This window comes from Letharia columbiana (assembly GCF_014066305.1).
Source record: "Letharia columbiana isolate WasteWater2 chromosome Unknown Sc0000011_s2, whole genome shotgun sequence".
In the NCBI taxonomy this organism is placed as follows: Eukaryota; Fungi; Ascomycota; class Lecanoromycetes; order Lecanorales; family Parmeliaceae; genus Letharia; species Letharia columbiana.
In genome coordinates, this window is record NW_023501049.1 from 620,507 (window position 1) to 639,076 (window position 18,570).

The window sequence follows — 18,570 nt, forward strand, 5'->3', positions numbered from 1 at the left end:
ATTATCTATAAATAGTATAAAGATCTCTTTATAAAGTTTATAATATATCTTAATATCTTTAATTATACTATAATAATATTTTATTTTAATATTATATTAATTAATAATAATTTATTTTATAAATATTATAACTACGCTTTAATTATAATTACTATATTAATTTTAAATCGCTATCTCTAAAAAGAATAAAAGAATTAAAATTATTAGATTTAAAGAGCTTTAGAGTTATATAGTAATATAAAATTAAAAAGATAGATATATTTATATATCGATTTAATAGTAAAACTAATTCTTAAATAAATAAAGAAAACTCGAAGAAAATTACTTATTTAAGCTTATTCGCTAAGACTTCGCTAAGTATATATTAAACGTATATAAGTTAAGTAATCTAGAGTTCTCTCGCTTAGAACTTATAATTCTCTTTTTTAATAGCGTTTATATTAATTTTAACTATATATTAATTTTAAAAAGTATTAATTCTTTATTATATAAATTAAGTTTTTAAAGTTTATTATATTTATTAAAGATATAGCGATAAATTAAGAATATATTACTACTATTAAAAAATAATCTAAGTTAATTTTTTTATAAAAATTTATAAATCTTTTTAAACTTTATAAATTTCTATTAAAAATTTATTTATAGCTATTTTAATTATTCTATTAAATAATCTACTTATAGCGTATAATAATATATATATAAAATTGAAAAATAAATAAGATTATTAAAAAGCTTACTTTCTTAATATTTAAGAGTTAAAATTTTAAATAACTTCTACGCTAAGAAGCTAGTAACTAATTAGATTATCGAATTTTACTATTTTTAATTTAAAATATATCTTATTTCTTTATTTTCGATTTAAACGCGAGTATATATAAGTATATTTAAAAGAGAAAGTTAAAAGAAAACTTTAAAATATTTAAATTTATCTTTTTAAATTCTTTTCTTTTATTAAAAATATAATAATAAACTAAGTATATAGAGTTATAGAATTATTTATACGCTTTTAAATAACGTAGCGTAAATGAGATTTAATAAATTATTTATCTATCGAGTTTACGAGAAGAGTCTCTTCGATAGAAGCTCTCGAAAAGCTCTTAAAGAATTCTTAGAGAATTAGAGAGATTTTAGAGAATTTCTCTCTAAGTATATTAAATAAATTATAATATCTCTCTTAATTCTTAATAAAATATAACGTCTCTCTCGATTTTCAAAGTTAGATTTCTTAAAATTTCTTAAATTCTTCGAAGTCTTTTAAGAGCTCTTTAAGAGCTTTTATCGAAGAGATTATTAAAGTAAGCTTAAAATTAATTAAATATTATTAAAATAATTAAATTTCGAGTTTACTTTAATAATCCCTTCGATAGAAGCCCTCGGAGAGTCTTTAAAGAGCCTTCGAAGGGTTCGAGGGGTTTTAGGGGATCTCCCTAAGAATTAAACAATCAAAAACCAGTACTCGGCAAGCTTTTCACTACTGGGAAGCCCGCGCCCCAGCACATATTATTGTAAGGCCTCTCCGCGAGAATGGGCCCAAGGCATGGATATAAAGAAAGCAGCTGCGGGCTCTGATGGATACAGAGCAAGGGGGGACATAGATGATGGCTGAGCTGTTGTGTTTTTGCCATTGTCAAGTTAGGTGCGCGAGAGGAGTCGTCTTCTACATCGTTTCGAGCGCTTTGTTGGTAGTCACAACAACACGTTTTGAATAATTTACACATATACATCCATACCGAGCTTAGGACTGGGACCTACCGTTCTCGTTCCGCAAAAAGAACAAGCGTGCTTTAGAGGGATCACGGGTGCAGCGCAAGGAGGAGCGAGTAGATAGGGGGCAGAGTGAGTGGATAAGGAGCAGGAGCGAGCAAGGCGATAGCCCGGGGAATCGATCCTGTCTCATCTTCTCCTAGGGTCGCCAATCTGCCTGGGATCGGGATTCGTATCCTGAGATTGCCAAGCAAAACAATAAACCACCGTGCCACCGAAGGAAGCCGTTGGGGCTCCTCGTACTACATAGAAGGGACGCAGCGCAGTCGAGGTTGAATTGGTTGCCTTGTGCACATTTCAAGCGGATTGATTATACTTTCACTTGTTGTATAAGAAGACATGATGTTGAATCATGCTTGATATGAATCCCCACTACACTAAACATACATGTTGTTGAAACACGCTGGACACAAGTGGCCCATATACTTAGAAACTGACACGATGTTGAATCATGCAAGCTCCAAACACTTAGTGCCGGCCTTCTGGAACTTTGCCTTTTCCTTTGACCCTATCACCCTTCCCCTTCGGAAAGGCTTCTGCGTGCCCCCTTTTCGTTCCGTACCGGGTTTCGAATAACGAGTCAAAATCTTTTTTAGGGGATGTCCTCGCATCTATCAGATTTGTGAAAAATTCTCCAAAAAGATTTGCCGTCTTTTTCTTGTCGCATAGACGAAATAGTTGACCATGTGGCTGCTCTTCCTCCTCTAACAATTCCATGGCATGTTTTTGTTGGTGATTTGTCGCAGTACTGGCCAGAATCCGAATAACTTTTGCGCCCTCCCATTTTGCGAGCTCTTCCTTCATCTGCTTCCTTGCCTTCATCTGCTTCCCTTTCCTTGCCTTCATCTGCCCCCTCCATAAGACATCCATAAATCTGTCGTCCGAATCGCTTTCCCCATGTCATCCACAGCCCCCGTTTTCAGCTTTTCAAGCGCACGAAAGTCAGTAGGCCATCAGCTTCTGCGCTCGGTCCCAAACTCACCTGCAAAACACACAAGACTCGGGGTTCGGAGCTGTCTGTGGGTTCCAACGAGAATACGATGTCTGGTCCACAATAATTATCAGGGAAGTAGAAGCTAGCAATTGGTGTGGGATCCTTTTCCCGGATCGATTTCATCCATTCCCATATTGGAACAACGGAACCAGAATTGGGATTTTCATTTTTCCCACTGTTGACGATTAGCAGGGTCCAGTGACGATGGTATTCTCTCGCTAACCTGCTATGAAAGCTCTTATTTCTATCGTGTGAATAACCAATGTTTCTTCCTTCGACCAGATGGTATGTGGATGCTTTGTGCTCTTTGCCGTCTTCACCAGCCTCGAAAAGAAATTCCAAAATCTCTTCACGACGTTTTTCGCCTTCTGACCCAGTCATGCGATCCGAATGATGTAGACAATTCCACAATTCCTACGATCTAATTAGTATATATTGTACCTACCGTAAGTATCAATTCTTACCAATGCTAAAAACCACTCTGCAGCTTTCCCAAAAGATGCTGCATCGTTCGTTGAGAACCGTAAATACTTTTTGAACATGTCATTATACATATCTTTGTTCTCCTCTCGAAACCACTCCTTGGCCGCGTCCATAGCAAGATACTCTTTCAAGGTGCCTTTTAGAGATTCTCCATGCGTCTCGACTACGGCAAATGCTTCCGTAATCATTTGATGATCCTCGTCCTTTTCGAAGATTGTCGGCCTGTCTAAAAGATCGCTTTGAATGACAACCCAGCACAGCTCCTGTAAGATGGCGTCGTGATTGTCTCTCCGGAGCCGAGATAGTCTCTTCTTCAAGGACTCCTTAGCTTCCCGCATAGCGCTATCCGCGGCAGTAGATATGGCAGTCGAATCCAAGTTATCGTGGCCTTTCAGATGCTCCACATATCGAACTGACCACAAGTATCGTCCCCGCAGCCGAATACCATGCTCCTTGATGAGATTCAACACCTCCGGATTCGCTTTGATTTTCTTATTGAGCCCATCCTCTTCGTTTTTCCGATTGAGCCCATCCTCTTCGATCAGTTTCGCTAGTTGGTCGCCATTTGTGAGGAGTGGGAATTTTGTAAATGTCTTACATGTGGTGAGCAAACGCCCGGGCCAAACTCGTAGTCCGCGTTTGGGAAATTGTTGAGTGCTTTCGAGAATTGAGATTGTCTCCTTCAACTTCAGAGATGTTCCAGAGACGACGTATCTCTGGTCTTGATATCGCCGCCTAGAGTCGATTGAAATGACATCAGAAAATACCTTTAAAAGGTTTCTTGTCTTCGAATTTCCGATGGGAACAAGGGTGTCGAGATAGCACTGCGCTTCATCAAGGCAATAAATGAAAGTCTTCTCTCTAAGCACCTTGTCCACACGGGTCATATGGTTGCTCAAGCCCAAGTGAGTTTCCCAACTATTGTCTAGTAACAGTAGCCTGAATATTGTCTCGAAAGGATCAATAGTAGAACAAGACTTCTGAAACCTTAGCCAGTTCGCAGGCGTGTCAGCCCCATGTATTTTTGAGGCAACTTCAAGGAACTTGTCGAACACCAAATGACGTGATAGTATAAGACGGCGAGACCACTCCGTAATTGAATATTTGCGGATATCCATCCCAGGCACAACATTGCCGAGATTCTCGATCAACTGCCATAGCAAGCACGAATCTCTTGAATATCCCCCCCGTAGAGGGTCGTACAAGTTATCGCAATCACGTTGCTGATTCAGACTGAGATTACCGGGCAGAAGATAGTAGCCCCAGTGTTCGTGAAGAAGGCCCTCGATGCTTCTCGTCTTTCCAGAGCCAGAAACTCCATAGAGTAGGAGTATATCCGTATTTTCCCAGGAGATGTCTTGGAGCTGAACTCCTCCCGACAATCTATAGACTTGTGCGAAAAATGTCCTCAGTCTATCCGCCATATTGTCAAGACACTTATCAATAGCATCACGAATTGCCTGATTGACACCACTGATGAATGGAGACATATCATGTATGCCGCCAAACAATCCATCTATGCCCCAAAACATGAAATACCGACGATGTAAATGGTATTCTAAGCAGTGCACTGCTATAGTAAGTAAGATAGAAGGCCCCTTTTTTTACACGTCGGCTTACGATAGAACCTGAACAGAGAACTGTTCTTCTTCTTCTCATTAACATCTCGGTCAATTTGCTCAACAAGTTGCGTGCTAACTCGACTGGCAAGAGGATCATAGATTGTGGACAATCTAGATCTTGAAGACTGGTTGTCCTCGGCGTTGTTCTCTTTGAGAGTGTGCGGTAGTATTTGTATCCACTGTGGAAAGCTCTTTTTCATAGCTATCGTAAGCATCTCGAAGTATTTCTTCGGTGCGTCGTGGTACAATTCCAACACAAGAAGGAGAAAAAGGTCTTTTTTCCCTGGGACATTAACATAAGACACAGTAGCAATCATAAGCAGATACTCTTCAGATAGTGCGTCAGTAATTGTTGCTATTTGGAGAAGATCGACTAAGTTAGGCGGTAAAGACATGCGAAGACATACTATAATAGGCTGTTACTCAGTCATTATCTCCAGTCCAGATAGAGTTAACGTCCATGATCGGATAACGAGAATAACTGGGCTTCGAGAATCTTAGTAAGCATATATAAAACTTAGTAGTCTAATCGTATATAGTATAGATTTATTAATAAGGGTCTTTCTACAAAATAATAAAGTTCAAATATCTACCCCGCTATTTCTCTACCCCTTCTTCGTCCTCTCTACTACTAGTCTAATATCTAGCTTATAATATTTAATTAAATAATTATAACTTAGAAGAAGTCTTCTAAGGTCGTTACTCTCGAAATTTATATAATTAAAGTAATAGAATTATAATAGAAGAATTCTACTTAGAAACTTAGTAAGCTCGCTATTAAATTTAACGTCTTTATATTCTTATTATATACTTATATTTATAGTCGAAAGACTCGTATATAAGAATTAGAGTTATAGAAGCATTTTATTTAAGAAGAGAAGAATATTCTAGCTGACTAATGTATAAAATTAATTAAATAAGAATATTTATCTAGAGTAAACGCTCTATATATTATAACTTTAGAACTTCTTTAAATAAAAATAGAGGATATAAATATACGTGTAAATAAACGATAGATGAAATAATTTCTGAAATGTAATAATTAATTAAAAACTATATATAGTAGAGTATTAGATAATAATCGAGCGAAGATTATATATCTTGAAATAATTCGTCGTTAATTTAGTTTCCTAATTAGCGTTATTATCGAGTATAAGATTCTTATAAAAAATATCTATAATTTTAACGAGAAAGAGGTTCTTATAGATATAGTCTTTAAAGCGAAAGTTATTATAAAAATTAAAGATAAACGTCAATTTAAGACTTAGCTAGAAAATCAAGAATTAGTTATAATTATTAAGGCCGTTAACTCTATAGAGTAAACTATTTTATCGACTCTCGTCTTTAAAAATAAAAATTAATAAAGTAGCTAATAGGAATAGAATCTTATAAATAGAATAAAGATAGCTATTAGTCTATAAGGCTAAACGAATTTAAAGCTTACTATAAAGTAGCTAATAGAAGTCTTTAATCTTATTATTAAAGAAGTAATATACGATATTATATATCGATTATTAATTCTAAATAACTATAATAATTATATTACGTAGTAATTCGTTATAATATATTACGCTCGAAGAATTCTTTTCTTATATTTATCTTCTTATACGATATATCTCTTATAATTACTTAACGTTGCTATTTTTAAATTACTATAGAAAGTATATAGAGATATTATTAATAAAAAATTCGAGCTTAATATAGACTCTATTAATAAAGATCTATTTATTAATCTTTATACTTAAGTATAAGAGTATATATTTCGTTTTAAAGTAATTTAAATAGGCTTTAAAGCTATTAATCTCGTATTATTATATTCTTAAAAGATATATAAGCGTTTATCTTAGAAAGATTATTCTATAACTTTAAAGCTAGAGCTATTCGAGCTTAAACGGCCGTTATTAAAGACTTTAAAAATTATATAGTAACTATAACTTTAAATAAAGCTTCTTAAGATTCTATATTAAAGTCTTATAGTAGAACTTCGGCTTCGTAAGCTTAAAAAGGGATTTACTAAGCTTCACGCCGATAATATTCTTCTAAATTAATAAAATCGACTATTATTTAGCGAGAATCGAGTTCGAAAGATTAAATCTATCTTTCGAAGACTAATATTAAATAACGATCGTCTTATAATTAAAGAAGTCGTATTTATATAGTAAATTACGGTTTCTAAAGAGAAGCGAGATTAGATAAAGAAGATACGATATCGAATTATAAAGAAGAAATATTAGAAGTATCTACGAAAGAAGAATACTTATTATAAAATACTTCTAAAGTATAAGTTTATTATTCTATACTATAGGCTAGAAGTATATTATAATTCCTTTAACGAGATAAACGATTTAGAGGAGAATCTAATAGAGCGAGATTTCTCTAATATTATATATTAAGAGTTATTAGATATTAAGTTAAAGGTCTCTAAGACTAGTAATAAGAAGATAAATAAAATTATTTAATTAATTTAAGAGGGAAAATAGTTATATTCGAGCGACGTTCTCTATATATAAGAGCGTAGTTTACTAGCGATTAGCTAGCGGGTATAGACTATAAAAGATATAGTATCGTTATAGAATTTAATAGTATATTTAATAGTAGAATTAATCTCTAAGAAATATTAAAACTTTAAGATATATAAAGTAAATTTATATTCGTTAAGCTTCTAAGTATATAGAGCACGTTATTAAAACTAGACTCTAAAAGAAACTCTAATATAATATATATAATATCGATACCTTAGCGTAAGTAGCGCTAAGGTCTATAACGTATTAGACTTAATAATTATCTCCCCTTCTAAACTCTAATCCCTAGACGTCTAAGTAAAAATAAAACGCTTATTAAAAAACCTTTAAATTTTAATAGAAAAATAAGGGAAAAGAGTTAATTTATTAAGATTATAATATTATTTTAATAATATAATAAAATTAATTCTTACGCGTTGTAAGCGCGTAACTAATATATTATATAATAATATTAATACTATCTTCGAGAATAATATTACTTTTATAATATTAGTTAATAATAATCTATAATAAGTTAATACGCTTAATATTAATATTCTTATAGCGCTAGTTAATAGCTTCTATAGCGAATAATATTAGATTTAAAAATTTATAATAAAACCTCGAAAATCTAGTAGATAAAGAAGAAAGAAGAGTTCTTTTATAAATAACGTTATTTCTATAGTATATTATATTTATAGCGAAGTAACGTAATAATAATCTTTATTATAAGAATTCGAAGAAAATAATTAATAGAGCGACGCGTTCGTAATAACGTTCTTAATTATTAATTAATAATAATAGTAGAAATAATAATAGTAGCTAGGCGACGCGGTTTTATAGATAATAGCGAAATATTACCGCGTCGCTACTATCTATATTATTAAGTATTACTCGCTAGTATTAGCGCTATAATAAAGAATATAAAAACCTCTTTTAAATTATTTATTTTTATTCTTTATAACTTCTAATACTTCTCTTATAAGTACTTACTTTAACGTTATAACGTCGATATTAATATTAATATTAATATAAGTATAATATATCTTATTATACTAGTAATCTACTTCTCTTTATCGTAAGTATCTTATTATTATTAATCGCGTTAATATATAAACTAATAATTTTATAATATTCTTTTTTAATAATAATAATAATTTTAATAATAAGTATATAGTCGTCTTATAGACGCGACTACTAACCCTTAACTATTTCTATTACTATCGCTCTATATATATATCTACTAATAAGTTCTAGTATTTAATTTATTATATAAAACTTACTTTTATTAAGATAATAATTTATATATTTAAAATAAATCTTCTTTCTATAATAATTATAAGATCGAAAGACGCGATATTAGCTATTATATTAAAATTTCTATATATCTTTAAATATAAATAAGAAAATTAATATAACGCTATCGCCGCGCTAAATAATCTCGAAAGCTATTTTATCGACGAGCTAAGCTTGATAAGAAGATTATTTAATAATATAAGTTATAGAGATATATAATAATAATAACTTCGATCGCCTTTATTATAATTATAAATTTTTAAGATTAACTTATAATAATATATAAGCGTATAAAGAAATTAGAGAAAATAAATAAATTACTAGAGAAGAAGCTTAAGAGCCTCTATCGATATATAACGAATATTAATAAGTATTAACTCGAAGATTATACTTTAATTATCTTCTTATTAAAGAATTAGATTAATAAATTTAATTTAATATTTAACGCTAAGATAGCGAAGAATACTTAAATAGCGATGATTTTTTTTAATAGTAGCGCTAGCGTAGGGTCTCTAGATAGTTCTTTAATAACTACTCTAAGTAAAAATACGTCTATATTAATAGTATATATCTTAATATAATAAACTTCATCTTAATAGTAGTAAGAATAGAGGAGTACGCGCGTAGTATAAGTATTATCTAGAAATATATTTAATCTAATCGATAATTATATCTTATTTTATTATTTTTACTTACTCGTCGTTAATTTATATAGTTAATCGAGCTCTTTAATAATAAGAGACTTATTATTTATTACTTAGTACTTTTATTTATTACTTATCTACTTATAGACTTAAATTAGCTTACTAGTATTAATTAGTTTATTATTTAATAGTTATTAATTATACTCTTCGTCTTAATTAATTTATTTAACTTTATATTAGACGTCTTTCTTATACTTAATCTTATTAATAATTTCTTTAATCTCTTAAAGTTTATTATTATTAATAAGATCGAAAGTTTATATAAAGGCTTTCGCTATATTATTATAATCGCGAAGATAATAAAACTTAAGTAATAATATATAAAAGATATTATAAATTTTATATATCGAGAATAGAAGTAAATAATACGTCTATATCTCTATCTTATCTATAATTTAAAATAATTTTATAAATTTATAAGATAACTTCTTATTTAGACGTTTTTACTTTAGATTCTTAATCGCTAATATTACTAAATTATCTATCTTATAGCTTTAAAACTAATATATTTTATTATAATATTTAAACTAAGCTATAATAGCGCTACGAAGATACTCTACTATTTTATTTCTTAATACTTATAACTTCTTTATTCTATTATTTATAGCGAGTATCTCTCTCTTAATAAAGTTATTCTTAATCTTTTAACGAATTTTAGAATAATATTTATATATTAGAAAGAATAATATTATTTTAATAAAGGAATATTAACTATTTATATAAGCGAACTCTACTATTAATAATTATTTTATCTAAATATTTTACTTATTATTAGCGAATATATATAAGAAGTATTCTAGTATCTAATTTTATCGCTTAGTCTATCTATTAATTTACGAATAAAAGATAATACTTAAGCGCTATTTAATTTTAAAATAAAAGTAAATAGCGAATTAGAAGCTATTAATAAATATAGAGTCTCTATTATTAATAATATCGTTTAATATATTATAGCGATATACTATTTCGAAATAAAATACTTTCGCTAGCTAAGCGATATCGATTATAATAAATATAGAAATATATCTTATTATTTTTATAAATCGATTTACTATAACTAGAATAGTATCGTAAATAATATTCTTATATTTACTCGCTAGTAAGTCGATAATAAAATTTATAGAAATTTTCTTTTATAGCTTAATAACGATAGAAAGCGAGCTTAATTCGCTATATAAACGATATCGCGAAGTTTTAATTTACTAATAAATATTATATATCTTAATATAGTCGATAACTTACTTTAGACTTTTATTTTAATAATATTTATAAGTAAGTAACTTATATATCTTTATAGCGTTAAAATATTCTAATAACGAATTATTATAATATTTACTAATAAGCTCTTTTTTTAAAATCTTATCTTTAGAGATATAAAGGCGATTATTATATCTTAATAATTTCTCGAAATCTAAGATCTATACTTAACTATATACGCGACGCTTAATCATTAACTTATTAATATTAATTTAAAAAGAGTTTACTTAATTATTATAGGCTTATAGATCTTAAATTAATATTTTTATTAGCCTTTAAAATACGTTATAAATAGTCTCTTATATAATCTTAGATTTTCTTCTAGAAATAATTATCTAGATATCGATAATACGAAATACGAGCGTTATTATCGCTATAACCTTCTTATTTCTTTATAACTGCTCGTCGCTAGTTTAAAGTATAAGTACTTAACGAGCTTATCTAAAGTTTAATTTCTTCTACTTTATAAAGCTCTTAAAATTATTATAATTCGTTAAAATCTTAATATAAAACGTACTATCTTTTAGATAGTAACGCTATTACTTTATAGACGCTATAATAATAAGTAACTCTTAATTATAAATCTCGTAATTTTACTTCGTAGAAATTATTTTTCTAAATTAGAATATTACTAGTCGCTAATAGTTATTCTTATTTAATTATAAAAGTATAGCTTCTATATCGAAGTTAAAAGCGTCGATTTTAAAATATAGCTTTAAATTTAAATTCTAGTAATATAGAAATAGCGCGGTTATGAAAGTGTTTTAGAGCTACTAAAACGCCTGCTCAGCGTTATCTATTCACTCTAACGATCTAGATTTCTTACTATTCTTATTTTCTTTAAGTAAGTTAATAAGTAGCGCTACTATACTAGAATAGCTATAAATAAATTATTAATAGAAATTAGTAAAGTCTAAAAAGACTTATATATTTCGATAACTTTTTAATTTTAATCACTTTTTAATAATAGCGATACGTTTTTAATTTATCGCGATATCTTCGATAAATATAATAAACTTTAAAAATTTAACCCGCTTAATATAGAATTAATACTTCTTTAAATTAGCGTATAGTTAAAACTAGCGTAAACGCTTAAGTACTTACTTAACGTATCGCTAATACTTCGCTAAATTAGTATTATAAATTAGAATATTATCTAAATATATTATATATATTATATTTATTAGACTTATAAGAGCTCTATTAATATATATTTAAAAAGTTATTAGTATATTAGCGAGTTTAAAAGATATAATTAAATATTCGAAGTAATCGTAGCGACTACGAAACGCTATTTTCTACTTATCGCCTTCTTTAATCTAAATTTAATAATAAATATTCTTAAGATTTAGCTTCGTAAAGACTTTAACGTTATATAAGCGATTTAGAGTCTTAATAATTAGAAATAGCGAGTATCGATTTTTAATAGTTATCGCGTTTAGGCCTCGATAATTAATATAAAAATAAAGCCTCTTATTCTTTTTAAGAATAAAAAGAATTAATATTTTAGCTAAGGAAGTTAAGTAATAAATTTAATCTTTTTAAAGAAAATTCTTTAGATAGCGTTATAGCTTCGCTAACTTCGTTTAAGATAGATTATATAAAAAGCTATATAACGATTTCTTATTACTCTTAATCTTAATAATATAATCTCTCTACTTAAGCGTAAATAAGATTTCTACTTTTTTATTAGAAAAAACGTTATTAAACTCTAGTAACTTTTAAGAGAGCTCTAGATTACGCTTATTTTTCGATTCGCTATATATTATCGCGATATATATAATTACGAATATATTTAGCTTCTATTCGATAATTTAGATAAATTTAATTAATTCTTTAATTTATAATTTATTAGCGTTAATCTTAAATCGTTATTACTTTATTATTAAATTTAATAATATTTATAATTAACTTAGCTTAGATATATTTAATATAATATTAGAGTCTTTTTAGTTAATAATATAGAAGAGTATATTATACTTTTTATTTTAATCTTAGCTATTTATTAATTAATAATTTAGCTAATACGCGCTATAGTAATATATACTTTAGCCGCTTAACGCTTTTAATTATAATAAGATAACGTCGTAAGATTTTAAGTCTTATTAAATTACGAATTTTTACGAAATTAAATTAATATATACTTTAGTATTAAGTAGAGTAATAAGTTATCTCTATTTACTCTAAAGCTTTATCTATCTCTTCGTAAGAATAAAAGAAATTACTTCTATTAATCGTTATTCTTATCTCACTTTTAAGGCGATTATAAGACTAAATCTTTTTTTATCGATATTATATCGATATAGACTATAGACGATTTATCGAGATTTAAATACTTAGATATTTAATAATTCTATTTATTATAATAAAAATAACTATTCTTCTTATAATTAGAGTTAAAGAATTCGACTTTACGCTTTACGCTATTATCTTAAATACGCGCTATATAAGCGCCGCTATTTAAAATTAATTTAGACTTCGAAATTTAATTCTTTAAAGACTTATCCTTAGCGAACCTCTTTAAAAACTTCGAATAAAAATCGTTATTAAAGCGTATATATTCTAAAATCTTTTTTTATATAATAACTTAGATAAGAATTTTTTTTTATTATTTCGATATACTATTAATACTTAAAATTTTATTCTTAAGCTTTAATTTAAACTTAATTAAGAAGAAATTAACTCGATATTTCTTAGAAAATAAAATTATATAGGCCTCTAGCTTCTTTAAATAAATCTTAAAAATAAATATCTTCTAATTAAAGCGTTATTTAGCCTTTTTTTACTTTTTATATATAAGAAAATAGCGATTTATTAAATCCGCTATTAAATTAAATAGAAACTACTTAAAGAATTTAAAAGTTATATTCTTTAGACTATAGACTTAGTAATATTTATACTATTAAATATTAAGATTATCTTCTAAGAATTATATATAATAAATAATTCTTAATTAATTAATAATAAAATATTTAGAACTTATAAGAAACTTAATTTCAACTTCGCGGAATTAACGTAGATACTCTTTCTTACTAATACTCTTATAAGAATATATTCTTTTAAAGCGAAGTATTTTTATCTTAATTAATATATTTATTAAAAACGCGATAGTAATCGATATAGATAAATCTTTATTAATTATAAACGATAAACTAATATTATAAAGCTCGCGGTTGCGAACCTCTAACGTAGCTAATTTATATTCTTATTTTAAATAACGATTTTCGATTCTAGTAATTATAAGACGTTATTTTATAATAAGATCTTTTATTAATAAGAAATTCTCGAACTTATTATTAACGCTATAGCGACTCGAGATATTACCTTTATTTTTCACTATATAATCTAAAAATAAACCCGATATTATAATAATAATAAGTCTTTTTCTTTAAAAGATAAAGAGATTAAAATTATAAAAGCGTAGTTTATTAGTAGTTAGCTAGCGAATATAGATTATAAAAAACGTAGTATCGTTATAAAATTTAATAGTATATTTAATAATAAAATTAATCTCTAAAAAATATTAAAACTTCGAGATATACGAAGTAGATCTATATCCGTTAAGTCTCTAAGTATATAAGATATATTATTAAAACTAGACTCTAAAAGAGACTCTAATATAGAATATGCGATATTAATATCTTAGCGTAAGTAGCGTTAAGACTTATAATATATTAGATCTAATACTATATAAAGCGATTTATTCTTTAAGAGACTTACTTAATTATTATATAGATTTATTTAAAGATTACTATATAGATAAATATATTATTATTTTATTATATTATATATAGTTTATAAATTAAAATAGCGAAGAAAGATAATTAATAGTAGCTTTATTATAGAGAATACTAGTAATAGCTCTATTAAATTTAATTAATTATCTCTATACGCTAATGTTAGTATACTAAGATTCTCGAAGTCTAATTATTCTCGTTATTCGATTATAAACGTTATTCTTTACCGCGTCTGAAACCTCAAAGCTTTTGATAAGTGAAGTCTGATTATCCTAAATATACGATTAGTAAGGAGTAAAGAGGTAAAACTAAATTTATTAAACTTTTAATATTGATAATTTATAGTATTAAAGAAAGCTAGAACCGAATATAAAGGAGTGAGATAATAGTATAGAGAATTTACTAGTCGAAAAGATATAATATAATATAAGATATTAATCTACTATATTATACTCTAATATAATATAAGTTATTAAGATTTATATTATTCTATATCTAATATAATATGAAATCTTAGCGAAATATTCTATAGTATAATATATCTGTAATATTATATTATAAAATAATATATATATAAGATATCTCGATTAGAATTTCTATATTTAGAAGTAGATATTCTAATTATTATTCTAGTTAATAATTACGCTAAATTAATAAGATATAGAATTAAATATAATTATATTTTATTACTCTATATATATAAAAGAAAGTAAGCTATATCTATTAATAATAAGAAAAGCTTATCTTTCTCTAATATTAGCTACGCGAAATCCGCCGATACTTTATAATTAAAGTTATCGACGATAATTTTATATATCTATTACGTATTTTCGATATCGCTATCTAGTATAAAATTATATGTATTATAATTATAGTCTTTTTATTAAATCGTCGATTTAAGAAAGTTAATATATTTCTTAATATTCTCTTAAAAGTATCGTAGCTTAATATAATAAGTTATATTCATCTATAAATCTAAAAAATTTCTTTTCATATAATTTCCGTCGAGTTCGCATTATAAGTACGATTTAGTACGATTTAGTCTATTTAATAGACTTTATTTATATTTAATTCTTTCCGCCGATTTAGTAACTATCTTAACTCTTTCTACTAGTTTTATTAATTTAGCAACTTTAAAAATTTTCAGCAACTTTAAAAATTTTACGTAATACACTCTAATATACTCTAAGTACTATTCTATATATATATGATATTAATATATATTATTATTAATATATATATTATTATACACTATATTAGAGTATTACTTACGCGATTAATTTTATTAAATTATCTAATTTTATAATTAAATTTAAGTTAACGTTAATACTCGTTATTATAGAATCTTATCGTTATAATATTAATTATTAGAACTTTTCTTTTTTATATATATTGCTATTAAATTAATAGAACTAATAAAAAAGATTAAGATAGTTACTAAATCGGCGGAATTTAAGTAAATTCTAATTAGATTTACTAAATCGATAGAATTTAGACGAATTCTAATTAGATTTACTAATTCGACGAATTTTATAATTTCCGCGACACACGCGCGATCAGCAATTTCAAATTTTGCAGAAACTTTTCAGATTTATAGATGTTCCTTTAAGCTATCTTCTCGCGATATATAAAAAAAGATTAAATATAGAAAGTATATAAAAATATATTTAATAATTCTAGAACGAATTAGCGATATTTATAATAATAATTAAAATTAAGAATTAGATATACTCGAATAAGAGATAACTTTATATTACTCGTATAATAGCGATAGTAATAATTAAGATTAAAATATTAACTTAGATAATATAGCTTTTATAGTAAACTTTCTATTATTATATATTAGATTAATTATATATAAATAAAGATTTATAATTCTATCTTCTAGACGTAATCGCGTTTAATATTTTAAGATTTTTATAATAGCTTAATACTTATTAGCTAGCGCGTTAATATTATTATATTTAAACTATAATAGCGCTTATTATTAAATTCTATATTACGCTCTCGAGTAATTTAAAAAATAAGATCTACTTAATTATTAGCGCGTATAATAAGATTATTCTTAACACTTATATCTTATTTAGCTTCGATATTATTTATTTCCTTCTAATCTAAGCTTTTATCTTTATTTATATATATAATAATTTACGCGATAAGCGAAACTCTAGACTTCTTTATAATTACGCTCGCGTGCTTTTCTTATATAATATTATTAAAATATAAGTCTACTAAAATAATAATTAGAACTAGAAACTATTTATCGCTTATCTATTATATTTTATCTAATTTATTTAAGAGCTTACTTCTATTATAATAACGATATATTAATATATTTAATTTTATACTTTTTAATAATTATAGCGTAATTAATAGTTAAGATATTAACTTTCTTTACTTTTTTAATTAGTTTCTTCTTAAATATAAATATATCTATTCGCTATCGCGATCTCTTAATATTTTTATTTTAACTAAGCTTATTCTTCGCTTTTTATTTTAATTAAGAGTCTAATTATCGTTTAATTAATTTATATTAAGACTTTTTAATATTATTATTATTATTAGTATTTAATATTTATTATAGTAAATTATTAGACTTAGTCTCTTCTACTTTAATTATTATAAAAAAATAAATTAATAGATATATATAAAAGAATTAAAGGGTTTATATAAATATCTACGAATATTAAACTATTCTTAATTTTAATTAAAGCTTATTTTATTAAAAAGTACGTTAATTCTAGTAAGTATTAATATTAGAAATAAAGAGAATATATATTACGCGCTATTTTAAGTATATTATTATAGAGTTTAATTTAAAGAATAATTATTTTTATAAAAATAATAAGACTTAAAGATAAGAAAGTAAGAATAAAATATATAAAAATTTTAATAAGTTATAATAGTTTAGCGCTAGTTAAATTAGATAAAGATAATTACTTACTAATTCGCTCTTTTAAATCTTTTATCTTTTAATTTATATAAATTATAATAATAATTATAATTATTATAGAAGTAATTAAGATTATATTAAATAATAATACTTAATAAGCGTAATTTATTTAAACTTAAATCTTTAAAATTAAAAAGAAAGTATTTTATTAATACTTAATTTAAGCTAGACGATATAAAGTAATCTAAAAATTTAATATACGCGATAGATATTTAAGCTTTTCTTTCTCTCTTCTTTCTCTCTAATACTTTCTTTTTATATTAACTCTTCTTATTATTAAACTATCTTCTTTATATATTAGACTTCTATTTAAATAATTTAATATTATTATAATAATATTAAAAGTATAACGTAATCGTTAAGTTATATATTTATTTTTTATCTTTTAATAACTTTAAGCTAATATATAAATAAATCGCGTAAAGAGCTTAACTTATATACGCTTAATCTATTATTAATAGCTCTTTAAAAAAGCTAATACTATTTTAAAGTACTAAATATAGCGTTAAAGTAAAGAGTTTATTAGATATTACTATTACTTTAATCGCTATTACTATCGCTTTAATAAGTATTACTTCTATTTTAATAAATATTATCTCTACTTTAATAATATTAAAGCGTTAATAAAAATTAGATAATATATTCTTCTAATTATTATTATATTTATTATATATAATTAACGCGAGCTATAGCTTAAGCTTTACGCGAGATTTATCGTTATTAAAAGTTAATTAATTTTATAATTTTAAAATTTCTCTTCTAGCGCTTAATTTATTAGATTATATTTAATTAAAATTTATTAAAGCGCTATCATATTTAAAGATTCGCTTTTAAAGTATTATATAAGATAATAAAAGCTTTTCTAATTCGTTAGTTTAAGAGTAAACCTTTTATTATTACGCTTTATAATTAGCTCTAATAATCTCTATTTAAATAAATATTTATCTTTATATAATATATAAAAAGCGAGTTATATTATAGAAAAAGAATTTAAATCTTATAATTATTTTAGCTAAGTCGTTTAAAGTAAAGAAGAGAATATATTTATCTTTAATTATTAAACTAGTTAATTATTATAAATATAACTATAAAATATAATTATATATTATCGATTATTTTAATAATTATAAAAAGTATAAAAGAAATAAAATTATATAATTAAGTACTTATAAACTTTTCTCTTCTAAATATTTATTTTAATTTAGAGTTTAATCGCTATCTAATTAAAAAAAGGGTAAGATATAAGAAATATATAAAAG

The 18,570-nt window shown here is 25.6% G+C and overlaps 1 protein-coding gene across 1 annotated transcript; it reads right to left on the bottom strand.

The window, feature by feature from the left end:
• Positions 1-2,606: 2,606 nt before the first annotated feature.
• Positions 2,607-5,258, bottom strand: HO173_004380 (uncharacterized protein; the record flags this gene model as incomplete). The annotated part of the gene is made up of 5 exons (XM_037306304.1): positions 2,607-2,687; positions 2,747-2,933; positions 2,982-3,172; positions 3,223-4,811; positions 4,862-5,258. The coding sequence occupies 5 exons, from the start codon at positions 5,256-5,258 to the stop codon at positions 2,607-2,609; spliced, it is 2,445 nt and encodes an 814-aa protein (XP_037166814.1).
• Positions 5,259-18,570: the final 13,312 nt, after the last annotated feature.